General features: G+C 39.8%; 1 protein-coding gene across 1 annotated transcript in view; it reads right to left on the bottom strand.

Moving 5' to 3' along the window:
• The window catches only part of LOC124777849 (protein archease-like), a 110,787-nt gene extending 87,244 nt beyond the window's left edge, over positions 1 to 23,543 (bottom strand). The window contains 2 exon segments of the mRNA XM_047253387.1: positions 10,072 to 10,096; positions 23,417 to 23,543. Of these exon segments, the coding sequence (XP_047109343.1) occupies positions 10,072 to 10,096; positions 23,417 to 23,468 (77 nt within the window). The 5' untranslated portion in view covers positions 23,469 to 23,543.
• Between the last annotated feature and the right edge of the window lie 107 nt (positions 23,544 to 23,650).

Raw genomic sequence — 23,650 nt, 5'->3', positions numbered from 1 at the left:
CTGATGGTAGGGTTAGTGTGTGGCACAGACCCCATTTAGTCATAGACCCACGTTGTCAACAAGGCAATGTGAAAGCTGGTGGTGGCTCCATAAGGGTGGGGGCTGTGTTTACAAGGAATGAGCCCATGACTTGTCACCTCCGAGTATAATGTTTAGTCTTGATGCTGTTTTTAAAGTTTTTTTCATAATTTCTCTAATTCCTTTATTGATGGTGGCTTTGGTCTGATCATATTTTGATTATGTTACAGAAATTAAATTCTTCTTTTGGTGGATCATAGTTGTGTAGTTCTTTGAAGTGATCCACAAACATTCTTCAGTTCCCAATATTTGTTATATGCAGTCTTGTGTGTTTTTGGATCTATAAACTGTAAGCTTTGTGTGTGGACTTCTTTAATCTATTTTTAATATTTTATAAATAAATGTCCCTCGAGTTGTTCTGCTTAAAATCTGGTTCAATTGACAGTTTATCTTTTATATGGTGTACTCTGATCTTTTTGAGACCTTTTTAGGCAAATTTCCCAGTTTCTATAAAATTTTCCCTGTTCTTATTTTTATTTGTGTCCACAGATTCTGAGCTCATTGTCTCTTTAAAATTAACTCTTAACACTTATCATTCCACTGACCATGTTTCCATTTTCTTTTTAAAATGAATAGTTTCTTCTGCAGTCTGAATGTTGTCTATTTGAAGTTGTTCCCCACACTTAGGTGTTTTTTTCCCAAAAGCTTACTGAAATCATTTCCTCCAGACAAACTTCTATATGGCCAGCTTTTTTGGGTGATATTAGTTCTTATTTATAAACACTTATCTAACCTTGAACTTAGTGATAGGTAGTGGTCTGAATTCAAACCAATGCTTTTAACTACTTCACCTTCTTTGCTATAACTTAAACAGTGTCTTGACAATCATTTACAGTTTTCAGCTCATGGTTGGGTCTGTTCGGAATGTAAACCTCACCAACTTTTCCTGTCATCTCACCATGCTTCCCTCTACACCCTGTCACAGTCTCGCCCTCTTTTCTTCACAAAATCTTTCAGCCCAATAATCAATGTGTCTCTGATGATAAAATCACCGGAGCCATCAGGCCATGTCCTATTCCTCTTCAAGTTTCAATGCTTGACTGTTCAACCCCTCTGCTATGACTTCTTCAGGAGTCCCCTGCTGTCCCTGGATGGCTGAATACTGATGAAAGAGTTTCACATCCACTTATAAAAACCTGTGCTGTTTCACAGGCATAACAAAGCAGGTGGATTCTTTCCATGCTACATTTTTCTTCCCCCAAAACTATATTTATTTTATTTTTTGCAAATATCTCTAATAGTGTTATTTTTATGATTTGTACGGTACCCAAAATCTTTATTATTAACTCAGGGCTAAGCCAACTTTACTATTATCCATCACATTCATTTGGTTAATTATAGGCCATTGGTGTGATTAGTTTACCTAGAAACTGTGCTAATTACAAATATCAGTATTATAAAACTTCATTACCACTGTTCTTATGTAAACATATATCTACTGCTAACTTTCAGAAGTAGTAGTTCAAAAGCAAACACAAATAACTGAAGTATCTAGACAGATGATGCTGCAAACATGTTATCAACTTTTGCAGTCATTTAGTTTTAGAGTAAATAGAATTTTTATCTAAAACATTGTTACTGAAGTAGAATCCTATATTTTGGCAAACTAGACAGCATAGTACAAAATCAATTATTGTTGTACCTAAAAGTTCACATTTAGAAGAATCTCTCTTTACCATTCATTTGTTCAGAATCATACGTATAATTGTAACTTGTAAAATTCCAGCAAGCAATAGAGAAATATACTTTTAATCAATGTCATCTTATAAAAGGAAGGCTGCTGGGAGCCATTTGCGTCAGTCTCTGGAAGGGTATGATGTGAGCAAGTTCTGTGCTCAAAAATTATTGCGCAATGTACACAGAAGAGTTAGCACAAATCACAAGTCATAAGAATGTGCCAGGTTTTATCTAAATTCCATGTCCAAGAGTTTGTACAGTGACCGTTTGACAATGATTGGCTATGGAATATTAGTTTCATGAACTGTGTTAATCTTCAGTAATGCTAACTTTGCTGATAGTTTTGGATCATGAACTGTGTTATTTCTAAATGCTATTTACTGTGTTCACTGATTTTCGTGTTGATATGACTGTTATACTTGAAGGAGTAATTAGAGAATGTGTTAATGATTTACTTTCCACACAAAAACTTTTCTGTCATTTCAATGTTAAATTACTGCCATCTAAAAATCATCATTATAGGACATCAATCAAGTGCAGTATGTGACTTATCCTTTATCTGTGCTTAAATTACAGTGAATGAGTCTCAATCTGGTCATAAACAGGAGGTTATTTAATATCAAAGTGCTTTGAACTGTAAACCTGGTGTGAGCATCATCATTTGAAATAGCCTACTTTCACCAATTACTTTTCACCCAGCAACAGAGGTGCAGCTGTTAGAGGCATGTCAGCTCAGTTACAAAGTGTAGTTATCGAGTAAACATCTTCTGGCTGCTATTGATGAAATGTCATCCATTACATACATATTGAAAGCAGATACTGATGGGGAAGAAGGGGAGGGGAAGGAGAAACCCAAAACATTGTTATTGTTGTGCAGCCTTGCTTGTTTCCTGGTCTCCGTATGTTCCTCAGTTACTGTAGCTCCGCGTTTACTTCTATGATAGATGGTAACCACAAAGATTGAAGCCTGCAGTCATCATCTCTATTGAAATTGTACTTGTTATTTGTTATTTGTTATTTTGACTGCTTCACTCACTTTCCTTTTACAAATAGTATGTCCTCTGGCAAGCATGTGCTTGTTCTTAAAAGTCAATAACCTGGTTACATTCTCCTTGGTGTTCCGCAATTCCCAATTTTACCTTTTTGTTTTACAATGTGTATGGTGTTCGTGCTCTTCAATGTATTCTTTTACTGTCCCGGTTTCAGTGCTATATTCTTGCCACACAAATATGAATGTTTTCACCTAATCATCAAAACCTCAAAAAAGAAGGTACTTGCTAATGGAACTGCCTTTCTGGATTTCTATACATCTAGCCTTTCTGGATTTCAGTATCTGTATTTGCAGCACATTTTGGAACAAATAGATCACTTTCTTTATCTAGTAACTAGATTACCAACTAATTTCTTGTTGGAAATGGATGCAGAGAACAGAAAATGTACTGCTCATGTTACTTTTAGATGTCTCACACATTAGGGTGTTCCTTAATAAAGTTCCGATATTATGCACAAAATGAATGGTGTATGATACTATGCACCAAATTAACGGTGTATCAAGCACTTTTTGTCCTTACCCTGCTCTACCATTGTGAAACCTGAATGCTACATCGCCGTGATGTTAAGAAACAACACTTCAACCAACAGAAGCTGAGATACATGGGATGATTTCATATCACGCAACTGTTCTGGAGAAAGCAAAGATTTACAGTATAGAAGCCAATGTGATTAGTCAGATGAGGAATAGCATACCTTCTCATCAAATTTTTTATAGTGAAGCGAGCACAAGTAGAAGGTCTCATGGTACTCATCCAAAGGGCTGGAAGGATCAGTTCAATAAGAACTTAAGGAGCAGCCACTGACATGAGTAACTGGTGCACCGTATCAGAGGATCGTACTCACTGGCACACAACTACTTCAGCTCCTGTTTTATATTTTGAGCAGGAATGTAAAAACTGGAAAATGGGAAATATCAAGAGGTGCAAACTGTGCCAGACCCAGCCATGCCCTCTACCCTCAATGCAGACAGAGGGTGAAGGCCATGGCTGTGTCTGGCCGCATGTTTCAAACCAGGGTTGGTTTCCGAAGCTGTCTAAAGCGTCACCACACCTGAACTGCAAGAAAATACTGGAGAAATGGGAACTGATATGAGTTCACCAGACAACAATGACACCTTTACACCATTTCATATAACTTCATATAACCCCAAAGAGTAGAGACTATGAAGCACATCTGCTGTAGGCTAGGCCTATGCTGACAGCATAGGCAGATGTATTCGGAAGAATGGTTGAAAGACTATGTTCTTCAGTCGACACAAGATAACAGTCTCATCTAGTGTAGACTGAAGAACATAGTCTTCCAACCATTCTTCCGTATGGATCTGCCTATGCTGTCAGTTACTCTAGACACAAACAGTAACCTTACAGAACGTGCAGCAGGTGGTTGTTGTTGTTGTTGTTGTTGTTGTTGTTGTTGTTGTAATCTGAAGACCCTATTTATGGAAAGATCATAGCAATTGGCCATTAATGCTTCTCTAAGAAAATTTAGCTTTGATCACAACTGCCTACTGTCACTAATGTGGTATGCTTGCAAAAAACCAAGTGCTCAGAGCAGCTTACTACTGGACTGGGTGCTGGTGATGCAAAGGGGTATCTAAATACCTGTATGTAAGTAGGTTTCCTGCAAATACTGTGCCCTAGAGTATTGTCAGGTCTTCTGTAGATCTGGAAGGACACATTAAAGAACACAAAGTCCATTCATGTTTTAGACAAAAGCTAAAATCAGCAGAAATGGAGCACAAGAAGAATATAACCAGGTTATGGATTTTTAAAAACATACCATTGTTGCCAGAGGAACTAATGTTTATAGAATAAAAGTCCATTAAGCAGTAATACTAATGATGAATGAGTACAGTTTCAACACGGATGACAGCTACAGGCTTCTTTGTGCCTACCCGCTATCAAGTAAGTTAATATCAAGTCACAACAAGCAAGAAACAAACTGTTACCAGGAAACAACCACAGTGGCACAATAAAAAATATTTTGGATACCACAAGTCAGTATATGCTTTCAGTATTTACCCAATAAATGGCTGTCCACCAATAGTAACCGGGAAAGTAGTCTTTTATAAGTTAATGCAACACTGTCTTTCAATAGTGTTCAATCGTAGAGGGACACTGGTGGAATCATGAAGAAGATCCCAGCAAAGGGGTTTAACTATCATGCTGTGAAGAAGTCTGAAGTGGGATATGACTTGTTCTATTGACTCAGAAGTTTTTATTATCAATAACAACCAATATGAAAGACTGCAGACTTACATAATCCCCTGCCTGTCTTTCTCTAGGTCTCCTGCGTCCTGTTATTTCATGAGCCTGTCTTGATACCCTAATAATTCCCATTCTTTTAACACATTCATACCATCTTGTCTTTTCTATGGTCTCCTGCAATGGCATCTCATTCACTATTTCTCTTACCATCTCATTCCTTACTATATCCATTTTTGTTATTCCTAGCATGTTTCTTTGAACTTTTATCTTGCAGTGACCCTGAATCTTGCTCACCTGCCTTTTCTTCATGAACCATGTTGCCAATGCATGTGTAATTTGAGTGTAATATGCTTGATATAACATTTGCATGGACTTGCTGCACTCCTAACAGCACATTTTCTTAGTGTTTTTGTGAACTTCTGGCTGCTATTTGCATTACTCTGAAGTTATATCTGAAATTAAGAACAGTTTTGTTTTTATTCTTAGTGCGAGGGGTCACCGATTTTGTATACATAACTATTCCTATACGTCATTATCATCTCCAAACTTTGTACCATTGTGCAGAACGAATTGTAGCTGTGCCAATAAGAATGCTGTTGTGTGAATGAGATTTTATTTCAGGTCAAGAGTAGTTTTCAGTCTCTCAAGAAATAAACAGTGAAAGTCACTACTCTACCTATGTCCCTATTCTGTGAATCACTGAACTCAATTGCACATGGTACTTCCCATTATACCAGTTATTAGGGCTTCTTTCAATTCCACAGGAATAATGATTGCTCAAGTGCCTCTCTGTGCAGTGTAATTAATCTGATCTTGTCCTCAAAATCCCGACAAGTGCAATATGTAGGGGTTGTTACTATATTCCTACAACTACTATTTAAAGACTGTTCTTGTAACTTCATAAGTAGTTTTCTTGGGACAGTCTGCATCTCTCTTCAACAGTCTGCCAGTTCAATTTCTTCAGCATCTTTGTGACACACACTCACAGGTCAAACAACCTGTGACCATGCGTGTTGCCTTTCTCTGTATATTTCCAATGTCCCCTGTTAGTCGTATTTGGTATGGATCCTGCACACTCTAACAATATTCTAGGATGGGCCGCTCGAGTGATTTTTATGCAACCTTCTATATAAATTGATAGCACTGCCCTATTATTCTACTAATAAACTGGACTCTTACCACTTGCTTTACATATGACTGAGCCTATGTGAGTGTTCCATTTCATATCCCACAAATAGTTACACTCAGGTATTTGTACGAAATGACCATTTCCACCTGTGACTCATTGGTCTTTTAGTCATACGATATGTCCTTTCATTTTGTGAGTTGCATAACTTCATTTCTTTGAACATTTAAAGCAATTTGCCAATCTTTACACCACTTAAAAATTTTCAACTCCAACTGAATACTTGTGCAGCTTTTTTTTCAGCCAGTACTTCACATATAACTGCACCACCTAAACAATTTGCAGTCACTATCAATAGTGACTGCAATGTCATTAATACACACTGAAGGGCCAAAGAAACTGGTACACTTGCCTAATATCGTGTAGGGCCCCCCAAGTATGCAGAAGTGCTGCAACATGATGTGGCATTGACTCAATGTCTGAATTAGTGCTGAAGGGAACTGTCACCATGAATTCTGTAGGGCTGTCCACTAATCCATAAGAGCATGACAGGGTGGAGATCTCTTCTGAACAGCATGTTGCAAGGTATCCTGATATGCTTAATAATGTTCATGCCTGGGAGTTTGGTGGCCAGTGGAAGTGTTTAAACTTAGAAGAGTGTTCCTGGGGCCACTCTGTAGCAATTCTGGACATGTGGGGTGTTGCTTTCTCCTGCCAGAATTGCCTACGTCCACCAGAATGCACAATGGACATGTGGAGTGTTGCTTTCTCCTGCTGCAATTGCCCAAGTCCAATGTGCCACGTGTCAAAGTTGTATCTGGACTTATCAGGGGTCCCATATCACTCCAACTGCACACACCCCACACCATTACAGAGCCTTTACCAGCTTGAACAGACCCCTGCTGACATGCAGGTTCCATGGATTCATGAGGTTGTCTCCATACCCATACACTTCCATCCACTCAATACAATTGGAAAAAGAGACTTATCCGACCAGGCAACACGTTTCCAGTCGTCAACAGTGCAATGTCGGTGTTGCTGGGCCCAGGCAAGGTGTAAGGCTTTTGTCATGCAGTCATCAAGGGTACACGAGTGGGCCTTCATCTCCGAAAGCCCATATCAATGATGTTTCGTTGAATGGTTCACACACTGACACTTGTTGACGGTCCAGCACTGAAAGCTGCAATAATATGTGGAAGGGCTGCACTTCTGTCACACTGAATGATTCTCTTCAGTCGTCGTTGGTCCCGTTCCTGTAGGATCTTTTTCTGGCTGCATTGATGTCTGAGATTTGATGTTTTACCAGATTCTTGCTATTCGTATATTCGTGAAATGGTCGTACTGGAAAATCCCCACTTCATCACTACCTCAGAGATGCTCTGTCCCAACACTCAAACTAACTTAAATCTTGATAACCTGGCATTGCAGCAGCAGTAACCGATCTAACAACTGCAGCAGACACTTGTTGTCTAACATAGATACTGCTGACAGCAGCATCGCATTCTGTTTGTTTACATATCTCTGTATTTGAATATGCATGCCTGTACCAGTTTCTTTGGCACTTCAGTGTATAACATGAACAGAAAGGATTTCAACACACCTCCTTGGCGCACATTCGTGGTTACTTCTACCTCTGTCAACCACTCTCCATCCAACATAACATGCTCCGTCTTCCCTACCATAAAAGTCTTCAATCCAGTGACAAATTTCACTTAACCCCATACAACCACACTTTAAGTGTAGGTGTGGTACTGTCAATCGCTTTTTGTAAGTCAGAAATGTACCTGACTCGCTTGATCCATGTCACGTCAGAAAACAGTTGGGTTTCACATGATCAATATTTTTCCGAATTCATGCTAGTTGGCATAGAGCACGTCATTCTGTTTGAAGTACCTTACTATGTTTGAGTTCAGAATATGTTCTAAGATTCTACAACAAATAGATGTCAAGTATACTGGACAGAAGTTTTGTGGATCACTTCTGCTAGCCTCGTGTAGACAGCTACGACCTGCGCTTCTTCCAATTATTGAGCACACTTTGTTTTGTTAGAGGGTCCTATGGCTAGATTATAGTTAAGATTTTTAAGTAACACACACCTCTCTGAAATTTTTCCTTTATTCTCATCATAATCAGCCTTCCAATCACCTTTTTCTTATGGGTTTCCAAGAGCCTGCTTTCTTCCACACTTACCACATCCATAGTCTCTTGTAGCTGGCTTACACTAAAACTCAGATCCACTGTCAACCTTCCTGGTGTAAATCCATAATGTTCCTCTGTTAGTCTACTACCTACCACATGCTTTTTTCCAAGATCTTCTCAAATACCTTTGATTCCTTTTTTTTTTCTTTCTTCAGTTACTGCCTTCCATACTGTTCTCATGACCTCACAAAACTACTGCAATCCAACAATGCCAGCTGCTCTCACTATTTGCACATGTATTTTATTGAGTCCAGCTGCCTACCGTGCTTTCACACACTTTATAGCTCCTCTACTTCTATCCATGTTAGGCTCATTTTGATATCTGTTGATTTACATCCCCAGGTTGCTCATGTCCATTTCATATTTCCATTGGCTTTTATTTCAGTTATTTAATCTGATCTGATCTCTCTTACATCAGACCATGCTTGACACACAGTACTTTTTTTACATTACAGTTACCTTAGAAATAATAATTTCAATATGACAAATAATATTAAAATGATAGGAGTGTGTATAGAGACAATGTGAGTACATAATACTGACTTTGAACTTTTAGCTAATACCTTAACTTACTTTCCTTCTTTAGTGATCATCCTGACATTTTCCATCATGCACCTCTTCTTACTGTTAACCAAGCCTTCCCACTACCCTCACTGCCCTCATCATCATTTTTGTCCACTCCTCCATCCATTTCATCTTCTCCCCTGCTACCACTTTCTCAGCTGCCCTTCTCACTGTGTTCCTTTCTTGCTACCCAGGAGTCACTGGCAAGGATTCTCTCACCCACCATGTAGGGGTGTATTTTCGATGTTAAAATATATAATGCATTTCCGCTTTCAATTATGTTTGTATGTTTATCAACATTTTAAATATTGTGCAGGAAAAATTCATTCCACCCTCCTATCAAAATGGTTCAAATGGCTCTGAGCACTATGGGATTCAATTTCTGAGGACATCAGTCCCCTAGAACTCAGAACTTCTTGAACCTAAGAAACCTAAGGACATCACACACATCCATGCCCGAGGCAGGATTCGAACCTGCGACCGCAGCGGTCTCGCGGTTCCAGGCTGTAGTGCCTAGAACCGCATGACCACTCCGGCCGGCCACCCTCCTAGCAATCTTGACAATCAACTTTAAGGTGCAATTACAATCCAATAGCTGTAGTGACAAGCCACACAGCAGTATCCATTGCCTGTCGAATGACACTAAAGCTGCATGTGACCAAAGTGGCCATTTTGTTGTCTGGTGTCGCGTGACTACATACATGCCACTGGAAGGGCTTGCATTCAGTTACAGTAATGGAATGTCACTGGATAGGTGCACAGATGCTGCCATACAGCTTCTGTCATTACAGCCATCGCATTGGAATCTCACGTTTACTGTGAATACCAATCGTGTTGCAGCCACGTATGTTGCGTAGTTATATTACATATCTTCAAACTGTAGTTGCACAAGATCTTCTGGTCTTTATTCTACAACTCCATTATTTCCAGTCTATGATAGGAAGAGTATACTTCCAATGTTGTTGATTAATGTTTATGCCATTTTTAAAATAATGGGCTTATGACATCTTTGGTCCATTATCTAGGATTCTTTTTCTTTTTTCCTTTCCAAATAGAACACATGACATTCCCTAATGTGGTGCATTCCATGACTCAGCATTTCAGAGGAACTTATACTTTAGCTACATGCTTATGGAATTACTTTACATATAATTAATATGTACTTACTGTACATCTGCAGTGTGATCCAAATCTGAAAAAAAAAAGAAAAATATTATTTGTGCTGCATCAAAAAACAAGATGCCCGAAAAATCTACCAGCAGGTGGATAAAAAATATTGGTAAAAACAGGACTCCAGCATATGCAAAGAGCAGCACAACAAACAACCAGTTTTAGTCAGTGAATAGAAGAAAATAAATTCTTTATCTTCAAAATGAAAACTTCAATGGAGTTGCTGACATTGCAGGCAAAATACTAAAATCTTGAACCACTCACAAGGTGCTGCGTGGTGGCACATAAACTGAAGTGACAAAAATCATGGGATACCTCCCAATATTGCTTGGACTTCCTTTTGGCCGATTTAGTGCTACTACCCAATGTAGCATGGACTCAACAAGTCATTGGAAACCCCATGAGCCTCTGTGGCTGTCCACACTTGCAAAAGTGTTGCAGGCACAAGATTTTTTTGTATGAACTGACCTCTCGATTATATCCCATAAATGTTCAATGGGATTCACGTTGAGTGATCTGGGTGGCCAAATCTTTTGCTTCAATTGTCCAGAATGTTCTTCAAACCCATAGCGAACAACTGAGGCCCAGTGACATGACGCATTGGCATCCAGAAAAATTCCACTGTTGTTCAGCAACAGGAAGTACGTAAATGGCTACAAATGGTCCCCAATCACCAAACATAACCATTTCCAGTCAATGATCAGTTCAGTGGGAGCAGAGGATCTGGTCCATACCATGTGAACCACAACTCTCATGATTAAGAAGCCACCACAAGCATGCACAATGCCTTGTTGACAACTTGGGTCTATGGCTTCATGGGGTCTGTGTCATACACTGACCCTACCATTAGCTCCTACCAACTGAAATTGGGACTCGTGTGACCAGGTCATGGTTTCCTTGTCATCTGGTGTCCAACCGATACAGTCATGAGACCACAAGAGGCACTGCATATGATATCATGCTGTTTGCAAAAGCACTCACATCAGTCGCCTGCTGCCAAAGACCATTAATGCTCGATTTTGCCACACTGACCTAATGGTTACATTCATTGTACATTGATTCCCGCAGCTATTTCATGCAGTGTTGCTTGTCTGTTAGCATGGACAACTCTACGCAAATGCCGCTGCTCTCTATTGTTAAATGGAGGCTGTCTGCCACTGTGTTGTCTATGGTACGAGATAATGCTTGAAATTTGGTCATAATACTGAATTCCCTACTATTTCCAAAATGGAATGTCCTGCGAGTCTAGCACCAATTACCATTCCATGTTCAAAGACTTAATTCTTGCTGTGTGGCCATAATCATGTCACATAAATCACCTGTGTGCAAATGATAGCTCCACCAATGCACTGCTCTTTTTATACCTTGTGTATGGGATACTATTGTTATCTGCATATGTGCGTATCATTAAGCCTTGATTTTTGTCATCTCAGTGAATACAGACTGCTTGACAAAATAAGTCAAGCATCCGGAAGAGGTATGACCCACTTATCAATGATTTGGCAGTCCCTCCAACCTGTATGCATGAACTGATTTGGCTGGGAAACCTGTTGTATCCTCTCCTTTAAATGTTGTAACTGGGCCTCGATATCCTAGATACTGGCATTGGGACTGAGTTGACATCCAATCTAGTCCCACCCGTAATTCTTTCAGAGATCACACCAGTCATGCGAATACCTCAACACCACGCAAACATTTCATTTCATAGACACGCTCTCATTTGTGGAAGATCACTGTACCACTGTGCTGTTGAAAAATGGCCCACAATATTGTTGCACAACAAGTGACATGAAGATGCAGGATGTCCATGATGTATCTTTATTTATCACGAGAGATCCCTCAACCACTACCATCCATGACCAGAAATCACACCTGATGGCTCCCTATACCATGACACCAGGCGTAACACTGCTATGCCTCTCCCCAGGTCACTGCCATACTCACTGACTATGGTCATCCGTGATAGTGCAGAACCACAATTTATCACTGAACGCAACATGATATCATTTATCAAACCACACTTCCATGTCATGGCACCATACAAAACGCAGCTGTTTGTGCTGTGGTGTTTATAGCAGCCTACACATGGGACAGTAATTCTCTACTTTGGCTGCTGCTAGTTTTTGACTAATGGAGTGGGAAGACAGAATGTTGCAAAGAATTCATTACTTGTTTCAGATGGTAAGTGCAGATGTGAAGGGGTTACAAGGCACTTGGTGCACAATACTATGATCCTCCCTTGTGGTAGTCAGACATGGTTAACCAGAACCTTGAGTATGTCTGCCCTCAGGTTCCCACGCAGTCCAACACCAGGCCAATGTCACACCAGAATGCTTCCAAAAGTCTCGATATCGCACGAGTCAACCAGCCAGCAAAATGGAGACCCACAGTGAGACCCCTTTCAAACTGCCAGGTGCTGATAACATGGTCTCACACGAGTACACAGCATCTCCATGTCCTTCACATTGATCAATCAACAAGTGAAGCTGTTCATGCTCCTTATATACCCTAACAGGCCGGGTAACACCACTAAATATGTAAATATGAACAACACTAAACGTACTCCAGTGGTCATTCTACATGGGAGAGTGAATTGCAACCCATTCACTTATATACCCACCAACAGTATGTACATGTGTGAAGTTACACTTACATCTCACTACGTCTTGTTATTTCCTGTTCTCTTTGTTTCACTTTGCTATTTGAATATTTACAGAAGTGGAAATGTACCATAAAGTACACCTACTACTACTGCTACAGTTTTTAGTACAGAAGAACATGACTATAAAGAGCACTTTTGAGTGACATACATTTTTTCAAAAAATCACTACGAACAAATTTAAAAACTTACTACAGAAATCAGTTTAAAACCAGAGGAAGTGAGGAAAACTTCACAACCTTTGAAATGGAATATGGTATACAATCAGCAGGTCTATCGTTCCTACAAGTCATTCAAAACAATGTATAACAACTTTGCCATGCCTCTCCGGTCCAAAATATCACTGGGAATTGTCAAAATTGATAACAGTTCAGCTGTTGCTATGAAAATTGCATACCACATACAACAGACATTTTGTTGGTATGTACATCATTTTAAGGTTTTCCAGCATCATACTTCCTAAATTCATCTTGTGTACAAAGTATTAGAATCTCTAAGAGGCATTTGGTACAATTACCTTTGAGCCCTAACAGTTTTGCCAAAAATATTCATTCTTGATCAGAGGAATTTTATGTTGGCACATGCCCCAATCATCCACACTCATTGTGTCATGGGTAATTTCCAAGACACCTTGGGTATCAAAGTAGCACCCTCACTGCGGGTGATACATACTGAATGCCAAACTGTCAAGGCACACTGAGTAAAAGGATCAATGATTTTAGTTAAATTACAGGGAAGGTAGGTGGATCAATGTTTATTAAAAATAGAGTAACATATTTGATATATTTATTAAACATTGATCCACTTATCTTGTCCCACAATTTAATTAAAAATCATTGATCCACCTACCTTCTTCCACAATTAAAAACATGACTATTAACAATGTTATACCACATTCTCTTGTCAACGTGCAGACTCTGCACCTCGACACTCGGGTGTTCAACATGAATCGTTCGCAGTGAGGGCACAACTTCAGTTCCCAAGGCTTCTTGGAAACTATTGTGGCATGTTTTCCAGATACTGCCACAGATACGCAAAAGTGACAAACTGCAACAAACACACAATTTGAATAATTAGGTCATAAAGTATCAGAAATGACACTGAAGATATTTGACTTGAGACAAGTACCACCCCACATTGTTTTACTTAAAGAATATGATGTAGAGATATTTATGAAGTCTCTTGTGACAGAGCCCTTAGATAAAATAGCAAGCTCTTGACGACAGTCCCTATCATCCACCTTCAGCTACCTCCAAGGCAATATCTGACATTTTCAACACTAGTAAGGCTTCCACTTTTATGCTCAAGGAACACACCATATTGTTTGGCTTATAATGTCAAGACATCACACAAAATGCAAACCCCCCCCCAGTGCACACAGATTACATTTGCACTTGCTGCTTAGTGCGACTTGTAGTGCCATTCAAAACAGACAGTAAACTTCAGGATCGTTCATCTGTGAGTTTCCTTTGACAAACACCTGCTACTGTGAACTGCTGAGTGTATGACCTGTGTCTCTGTTACAGTTTCCCCACAATCTAATTTCAAACAGATTCTCAGCAGTTTAAAACAATGACTATAAAACTCCAATGTGTTAACACTTTTTCCAGTTTCTGACATGCTTTTTCAGCTCAGCAATACTCCACATAAGCTGCTTAACATAACTGCTGCAATGTGCGAAATCACTAGGACCCTCAGGCAGAGATCTTTTACAGGTTACAACATTTCCATTTAATTTTTCTTCGGGGCTGGAAGCCAGGACTGATGTGGCGCCCATTCAAGACCAGATTTAACTTTCTCACTGTAGCATTGCAAAAAACATATAGGTCAGTATGCATCCACCAACCTTGCACGTAAGTCAATTATTGACACTTACAATTTGCCACTGTGAAAATGCCAAGAATTCTAAAATGTTTCAAGAACCTAAAAGCAGCTAAGAACAGCCTGGGTGAAGCCAGAGTCAGCTTCACGATTTCCTTCCTATTTATCAAAGAACCAGTAGAAGAAAGATTTACTGGCCAATCATTTCATAACTGACAGAACACCAATATCTTTCCTGTTGTCACCAGCTGCTAATTTTTTCATGGAGGATTTCAACACAGCTCCACTCCATTTACCAGGAATCTTCAATCATGAAGAACATGCATTTTAACTTGGCTGCAGGACAATAGTGTGCTGCAGCAGTTCATTGACCACATAAACGTTACACCTACACATGAGATTTGCTGTAGAGATGGCAAAGAATCGAAGTTGGCTTTCTTAGCTGTATTAGTTGAATGGAAACAAGGTGAAAGGTTGGCCATAGACCATACAGCAAGCTCACTCATATAGGGTAGAATCTCTGCAGGTGTAACTTGCATCATCCAGCTCAGAAGAGCATGGGAAATTTCCTCTCTTGCGAAACTTGTTAACGACAATCACCAATCTTCCTCTGGTACAAAATGATTTATGGTGAATGGATGAAGTTATATTCTTTTGAAAATGCATCTGATGTGGTAAAGACCTACGCACAGTAATAGCTATAACTCTTCAAGCTACTCCGATTCTGTAATCGTGTCATAACGTTAAAAGATTACTGTAGGTTATGGTCAGATTGTGTACACAAAGTTATTTCATTGTTGTTGTTGTTGTAGTCTTCAGTCCAGAGGCTGGTTTGATGCAGCTCTCCATACTACTCTATCCTGTGCAAGGTTCTTCATCTCCCAGTACCTACTGCAAACTACAGCCTTCTGAATCTGTTTAAAGTATTCCTCTCTTGGTCTCCCTCTACAATTTTTACCCTCCATGCTGCCCTCCAATACTCAATTGGTGATCACTTGATGCCTCAGAACATGCCCCACCAACCGATCCCTTCTTCCAGTCAAGTTGTGCCACAAACTCCTCTCCTCCCCAATTCTGTTCAATACCTCCTCATTAGTTAGGTGATCTACCCATCTAATCTTCACCATTCTTCTGTAGCACCACATTTCGAAAGCTTCGATACTCTTCTTGTATATTTATTGTCCATGTTTCACTTCCATACATGGCTACACTCCATACAAATACTTTCAGAAAAGATTTCCTGACGCTTAAATCTATACTCGATGTTAACAAATTTCTCTTCTCCAGAAACGCTTTCCTTGCCATTGCCAGTCTACATTTTATATCCTCTCTACTTCAACCATCATCAGTTATTTTGCTCCCCAAATAGCAAAACTCCCTTACTACTTTAAGTGTCTCATTTCCTAATCTAATTCCCTCAGCATCACCCGACTTAATTCGACTACATTCCATTATTCTCATTTTGATTTTGTTGATGTTCATCTTATACCCTCCTTTCAAGACACTGTCCATTCCGTTCAGCTGCTCTTCCAGGTCCTTTGCTGTGTCTGACAGAATTACAATGTCATCGGCGAACCTCAAAGTTTTTATTTCTTCTCCATGGATTTTAATTCCAACTCCGAATTTCTCTTTTGTTTCCTTTATTGCTTGCTCAATATAAAGACGGAATAACATGGGGGATAGGCTACAACCCTGTCCACTCCCTTCCCAACCACTGCTTCCCTTTCATGCCCCTTAACTCTTATAACTGACATATTGTTTCTGTACAAATTGTAAATAGCCTTTCGCTCCCTGTATTTTACCCCTGCCACCTTCAGAATTTCAAAGAGAGTATTCCAGTCAACATTGTCAAAAGCTTCCTCTAAGTCTACAAATGCTAGAAACGTAGGTTTGCTTTTCCTTACTCTATTTTCTAAGAAAGTCGTAGGATCAGTATTGCCTCTGCATGTTCCAACATTTCTACGGAATCCAAACTGATCTTCCCCGAGGTCGGCTACTACCAGTTTTTCCATTCGTCTGTAAAGAATTTGTGTTAGTATATTGCTGCCATGGCTTATTAAACTGATAGTTCAGTAATTTTCACATCTGTCAACACCGGTTTTCTTTGGGATTGGAATTACTATATTCTTCTTGAAGTCTGAGGGTATTTCGCCTGTCTCATACGTCTTGCTCTCTAGATTGTAGAGTTTTGTTAGGCCTGGCTCTCCCAAGGCTGTCAGTAGTTCTAATGGAATGTTGTCCTCTCCCGGGGCCTTGTTTCGACTTAGCTCTTTCAGTGCTCGGTCAAACTCTTCACGCAGTATCATATCTCCCATTTCATATTCATCTACATTCTCTTCCATTTCTATAATATTGTCCTCAAGAACATCGCCCTTGTATAGACCCTCTATATACTCCTTCCACCTTTCTGCTTTCCACTCTTTGCTTAGAACTGGGTTTCCATCTGAGCTCTTGATATTCATACAAGTGGATCTCTTTTCTCCAAAGGTCTCTCTAATTTTCCTGTAGGCAGTATCTATCTTACCCCTAGTGATATGTGCCTCTACATCCTTACATTTGTCCTCTAGCCATCCCTGCTTAACCATTTTGCTCTTCCTGTCAATCTCATTTTTGAGACGTTTGTATATCTTTTTGCCTGCTTCATTTACTGCATTTTTATATTTTCTCCTTTCGTCAATTAAATTCAATATTTCTTCTGTCACCAAAAGATTTCTACTAGCCCTCGTCTTTTTACCTACTTGATCCTCTGCTGCCTTCACTACTTCATCCCTCAAAGCTACCCATTCTTCTTCTACTGTATTTCTTTCCCTCATGCTTGTCAATTGTTCCCTTATGCTCTCCCTGAAACTCTATACAACCTCTGGTTTACTCAGTTTATCCAGGTCCCGTCTTCTTAAATTCCCACCTTTTTGCAGTTTCCTCAGTTTTAATCTACAGTTCATAACCAATAGATTGTGGGCAGAGTCCACATCTGCCCCTAGAAATGTCTTACAATTTAAAACCTGGTTCCTAAATCTCTGTCTTGCCATTATATAATCTATCTAATACCTTCTAGTATCTCCAGGGTTCTTCCATGTATAGAACCTTCATTCATTATTCTTGAACCAAGTGTTAGCCATGATTAAGTTATGCTCTGTGCAAAATTCTACCAGGCAGCTTCCTCTTTCATTTCTTCCCCCCAATCCATATTCACCTACTATGTTTCCTTCTCTGCCTTTTCCTATTATCGAATTCCAGTCACCCATGACTATTAAATTTTCGCCTCCCTTCACTATCTGAATAATTTCTTTTATCTCATCATACATTTGATCAATTTCTTCATCATCTGTAGAGCTAGTTGGCATATAAACTTGTACTACTGTAGTAGGCATGGGCTTCGTGTCTATCTTGGTCAAAATAATGTGTTCACTATGCTGTTTGTAGTAGCTTACAGGCACTCCTATTTTTTTTATTCATTATTAAACCTACTCCTGCATTACCCCTATTTGATTTTGTATTTATAACCCTGTATTCACCTGACCAAAAGTCTTGTTCCTCCTGCCACCAGACTTCACTAATTCCCACTATATCTAACTTTAACCTATCCTACATCTACATTTATACTCCGCAAGCCACCCAGCGGTGTGTGGCGGAGGGCACTTCACGTGCCACTGTCATTACCTCCCTTTCCTGTTCCAGTCACGTATGGTTCGCGGGAAGAACGACTGTCTGAAAGCCTCCGTGCGCGCTCTAATCTCTCTAATTTTACATTCGTGATCTCCTCGAGAGGTATAAGTAGGGGGAAGCAATATATTCGATACCTCATCCAGAAATGCACCCTCTCGAAACCTGGCGAGCAAGCTACACCGCGATGCAGAGCGCCTCTCTTGCAGAGTCTGCCACTTGAGTTTGTTAAACATCTCCGCAACGCTCTCACGGTTACCAAATAACCCTGTGACGAAACGTGCCGCTCTTCTTTGCATCTTCTCTATCTCCTCCGTCAACCCGATCTGGTACGGATCCCACACTGATGAGCAATACTCAAGTATAGGTGGAACGAGTGTTTTGTAAGCCACCTCCTTTGTTGATGGACTACATTTTCTAAGGACTCTCCCAATGAATCTCAACCTGGTACCCGCCTTACCAACAATTAATTTTATATGATCATTCCACTTCAAATCGTTCCGCACGCATACTCCCAGATATTTTACAGAAGTAACTGCTACCAGTGTTTGTTCCGCTATCATATAATCATGCATTTCCCTTTTTAAATTTTCTAACCTACCTGCCCGATTAAGGGATCTGACATTCCACACTCCGATCCGTAGAATGCCACTTTTCTTTCTCCTGATAACAATGTCCTCCTGCGTAGTCCCCGCCTGGAGATCCGAATGGGGGACTATTTGACCTCCAGAATATTTTACCCAAGAGGACGCCATTATCATTTAACCATACAGTGAAGCTGCATGCCCCCGGGAAAAATTATGGCTTGTAGTTTCCCCTTGCTTTCAGCCGTTTGCAGTACCAGCACAGCAAGGCTGTTTTGGTTAGTGTTACAAGGCCACATCAGTCAACCATCCAGACTGTCTACTGAAAAGGCTGCTGCCCCTCTTCAGGAACCACATGTTTGTCTGGCCTCTCAACAGATACCCCTCCATTGTGGTTGCACCTACAGTACGGCTATCTGTATCGCTGAGGCACACAAGCCTTCCCACCAACGGCAAGGTCCATGGTTCATTTGGGGCGGGGGGGGGGGGGGGGGGGGCGGGGGGGGGGGGGGGGGCGGGGGGTATTTCATGAATGAAAATATTTCTTTTGACAAACTACGTACACAGTATGAATCATATGTACATATAATATGGGGATAATGAAGATACATAAAATAAGTAATAAGAATAAAATGGGACGACTAGAATGTGAAGAACTGCGCACATTGGGCGACAAAAAAGCTTTCAAAGTAGGCATTCCGTTTGAAAAGCTACAAATCACACAAGAACCAGAATTCTGGCCAGAAAACATAAAAGTACGTCGATTTCGTTTCCCAAGACGATCAATGTAAGAGGGAGCAGAGCTCAACTCCACTAAGAAGAAAACCAGAAGAGCAAGAAATAAAAGCAGTCTTGTGGAATACAGAGGGAGTAAAAAGTGCTCTTAATCTAACACCAACAGACATTCTGCAAAACTCAGATCTGGCAATTCTAACAGAAACCTTCCTGATAGACAGCTGGCAACATACAGATTTCTACAATCATCACCTAATGGCAAAGAAGGGAGAAAGAGGACAACCCATGGGAGGAATATCTAACCTACTGAAACCCTGGATGACCAACACCAAAAAAATCATAAAACAAGAAAATAGTATGCTAGTAGAAGCAGCAAACATAAATATAACTGCAGCCTATTTTAAACTGCACACAAATGCTGTATAAATAATTGACGAAATAGTCACGCTCATCAAACATTGCGACAGCAAACCCACCATTATTGCAGGCGATCTCAACTGCAGAATAGACTCAGAAAACTATAAAACAAAACTAGTCATTGAAACCCTAGAAGAAGATGGTATCACCCTACTTAACGATAGACAGATACTTACATACATATGCCACAATGGGAAAAGCACCATTGATATCGTATTAACAAGAGGAGAAATAGAAGGAAGTATTCAACCAAACGGCATGACTCCATTACTCCTATACGAAAGCATATTCCAATGAAGATAAAAATAAATATCGTCACGTTACCACCAGTAAGAAAGACCCACCAAATCACACAAAGAAAAATTGATACAGAAAAATTAACAAACCAGCAAGAACAATTAACACATATAGAAACTGTAATAGAGGAAGGAGACCTTGAAAAAGCAACAGACCAAATAGAAGACCTCCTAAAAAATTCAGTGATACAAACAAACCCAAAAACAAGGACAGCAAAAAGATGGTTTGATGCTGAATGCTACAGCAAAAGGAACACTGTTCTAGGAACGCTCCACAGATTAAGAAACCAGCACGACAAGGAAACATACAAACTGTACGCAGAAGAGAGGAGAATCTACAAAAAACTAATAGAAGAGAAGAAAAAAGAATACATAGAAAGAGAGGCAAAAAGAGAAGTGGATGAAGCAGAGAAAGACCCATACATAGCAGCAAGACCAAGAAAAATGGCTCATACACCAAATATAGACATGAAGGAATGGGAAGACCACTTCAGTAAGATACCGAACAAACGAGGAATTAAAACACCCCCAAAGAAAGAGAAACAACATCAAACTAAAGAAAAAGACAATATATGGGAACCTCTAAATGAAGAAGATGTGAAAGAAGTAATAAAAGCACTGAAGAACAAGAAAGGAACAGGACCCAAAAATATATATAATGAACGGAAATACGGAAGCGTCTGATCCCACCCGTCTGCTTTGACCCATGATGTCACAAATATGGCGGAAACAAAAACAAACACACACACTTTCCACAAGAAGCCTAATGACATTAACGGGACAAGCGCGGGAAATGGGGTGTTTTGGGTGGGGGGCAAAATAAATATAAACAAATTTAGACGCCTTGCGTAGCTACAACGTGTAAGTGAAGACAGCCATGCATGAATACCCACCCACTTCCCCAGGGTCGTAACCCCTGCAAACCATAGAAGATAAAGATGCTTCAGTAGCTGATTAGTGTTTGTCTTTTTAAAAAAAATCTCACGGGATAGAACGAACAGATCAGAAAGATAAATATAATAAACTAAAACAGAAATTCGAGGAAACAGATAATTAAAATAAGTAATAAGTGTTTTTAAATTAAAAAAAAAAATCTCACGAGATAGAACGAACAGATCAGAAAAGTAAATAAAATAAGATATAACAGAACTGGAGACAGCCACACTCAAACCAAACTCCGCGCCGTCATGATGTTACACACGACAAAACCCTTACGTCACGAGTCAAAGCCGACGCGTGGGATCGGACACTTCTGTCGACCCATAATGAACATATAAAAGATGCAAAAGAGGCTCTCCAACACATATGGACCAAACTATTTAACAAATGCCTGGAACTTGGAAGAATTCCGACACAACGGAGACACTCGACAATAAAAGTTCTCTACAAAGGTAGAGGAGACCCAATGGACCCAAAGAAGTACAGAGGCATAGCCCTAGAAAAACCTCAATTCAAGATGTTTTCAAAGATAATTACACAAAAAATCCAAGCCTCTGCGGACAGTCATCTCCCAGAACGACAAATGGGTTTCAGATCTGGAAGATCAACACTTACGGCAGTCAGGCTTCTTCTAAACAACATCGATGAAGCGCTACAAAAGAAGCAAATGTTCTACACAGTGTTCATAGACTTTACCAAAGCCTTAGACCTACTGGAAAGAGATCTCATAACCGAAAACTGGAAAACACAATGGGAGAAGATAGTGTATGGGCAAGAATAATCAAGTCAATCCTCGAATACAACTTAATCACAATATCAGACAACCTCTCTTTTTCGAACCCCGTTCTGCAATCGAACAGAGTCTTACAGGGTGACCCAATGAGCCCTTTGCTATACATTCTTGCCACTGAAGTACTCCGAACTGGAGAAAGTGAAGACGATGTATATGTATATGCGTATGCATACGCTGACGACATAGCCTTAAGTTCAACAGATATACAGAAGCTGCAGAGAATCATTGAAAAAAATAGACAAATGGTGCAGGGAACACAAACTACAGATAAACATAACAAAGACAGAAATGGTAATTTTCAAAAAAGGAGGCAAAACACCCAAGAAGGCGGAAATCAGCATCAGAGGACAAAAAATAAAAATCTCATCAGACTTTAAATAACTAGGAGTGACATTGCAACCAACAGCCAAATGCTTCACAAAACATACAACAGAACGTGCAGCCCAAGCAATAATAGCAATACAGGACATCAAAAACATCCGCCTACTCAGTCTAGAAACAGCCATGAAATTATTCAACACAAAAATCTTGCCAATCCTGGCCTATGAGATGGAGGTTATATGGGACCACCTGACAGAAAAAAAATCTAGAAACACTAGAAAAGGTAAAATCGACTTATCTAAAAAGAGCACTAGGTCTCTCATAGACAACAAAACCTAGACTGGTGTACCTGCTACCGAGTGAGACGTTCCTAATTGAAGACATCATACTTCGATATATTATGCCACACACCAGGGCTTCCAGAAAGCAACTGAATATCAAGGAGGGCAAACGAGAAAAAATATGGCACCGAAGCAATGACGAACCGCTCATGGACAGCACCAAAGTTCGAACAGCGACATGTCGAAACTACACTTTCTAATCACGGCTTTCATCATCTAATCTGCAAAAACAAAACTTATCACAACCCAACCACAACATGTGTATGTTAACTGTGTAACGAAGCCTGTGAACGATATCACATAGAACTGTGCAGTGAAAGAGCGAAATCGACAAATGAATATGTAAAAATGTAAATGTAAAATGTTAAGCAAAGGAACTGTATATGGATATTTGGCTGCAATTTATTACATAAAATAAGTAATTGCAATACAAATACAACAATCTGGTACTCACGCAACACGGCACGTATTCTGAAGGCAAGTGCCTCTTCTATCAAGGCATGCCTCTACGGCGATTTTCAAGGGCTGCCATCACAGACGACATACAAATACATCTGTGATGTATGATAAAGATGCTTGTGCGTGACTCTCTTCCCAGCGCAAAACATATCATAACATGTTTATATTTACCTCCTATTAGTAACACTTCAAAATTGAAACACTAACATGCAGCCAAATCCAGACTGCACCTGCATTGTCAGTATAAATAGAAATGCTGTTACACACCAGCCACTGACGACTGATCATTTTCGGACACAATGGTCTTCACTCACATTCATATTTCACAGGCGGCAGCTTTAAATCCTCCTCTGTAAATTCCTCCATGGCCTTTGTATTGTGTTACATATAACCATGCAACATTGACAGCGACACTTCAAAATACACAGATAATAGATACATTTAACTTTATCAACGCAAAGATACTAATCACATTCTTATAGAAAAGCTTAGCTTCCATAGGCATGTATTACTTGCACGCACGTTAACTTCACAACCTGTTGGGTAAG

This window comes from Schistocerca piceifrons, chromosome 2 (assembly GCF_021461385.2).
Source record: "Schistocerca piceifrons isolate TAMUIC-IGC-003096 chromosome 2, iqSchPice1.1, whole genome shotgun sequence".
In the NCBI taxonomy this organism is placed as follows: Eukaryota; Metazoa; Arthropoda; class Insecta; order Orthoptera; family Acrididae; genus Schistocerca; species Schistocerca piceifrons.
The sequence above is the reverse complement of the archived record's forward strand: the minus strand, read 5'-3'. Positions and strand labels throughout refer to the sequence as shown.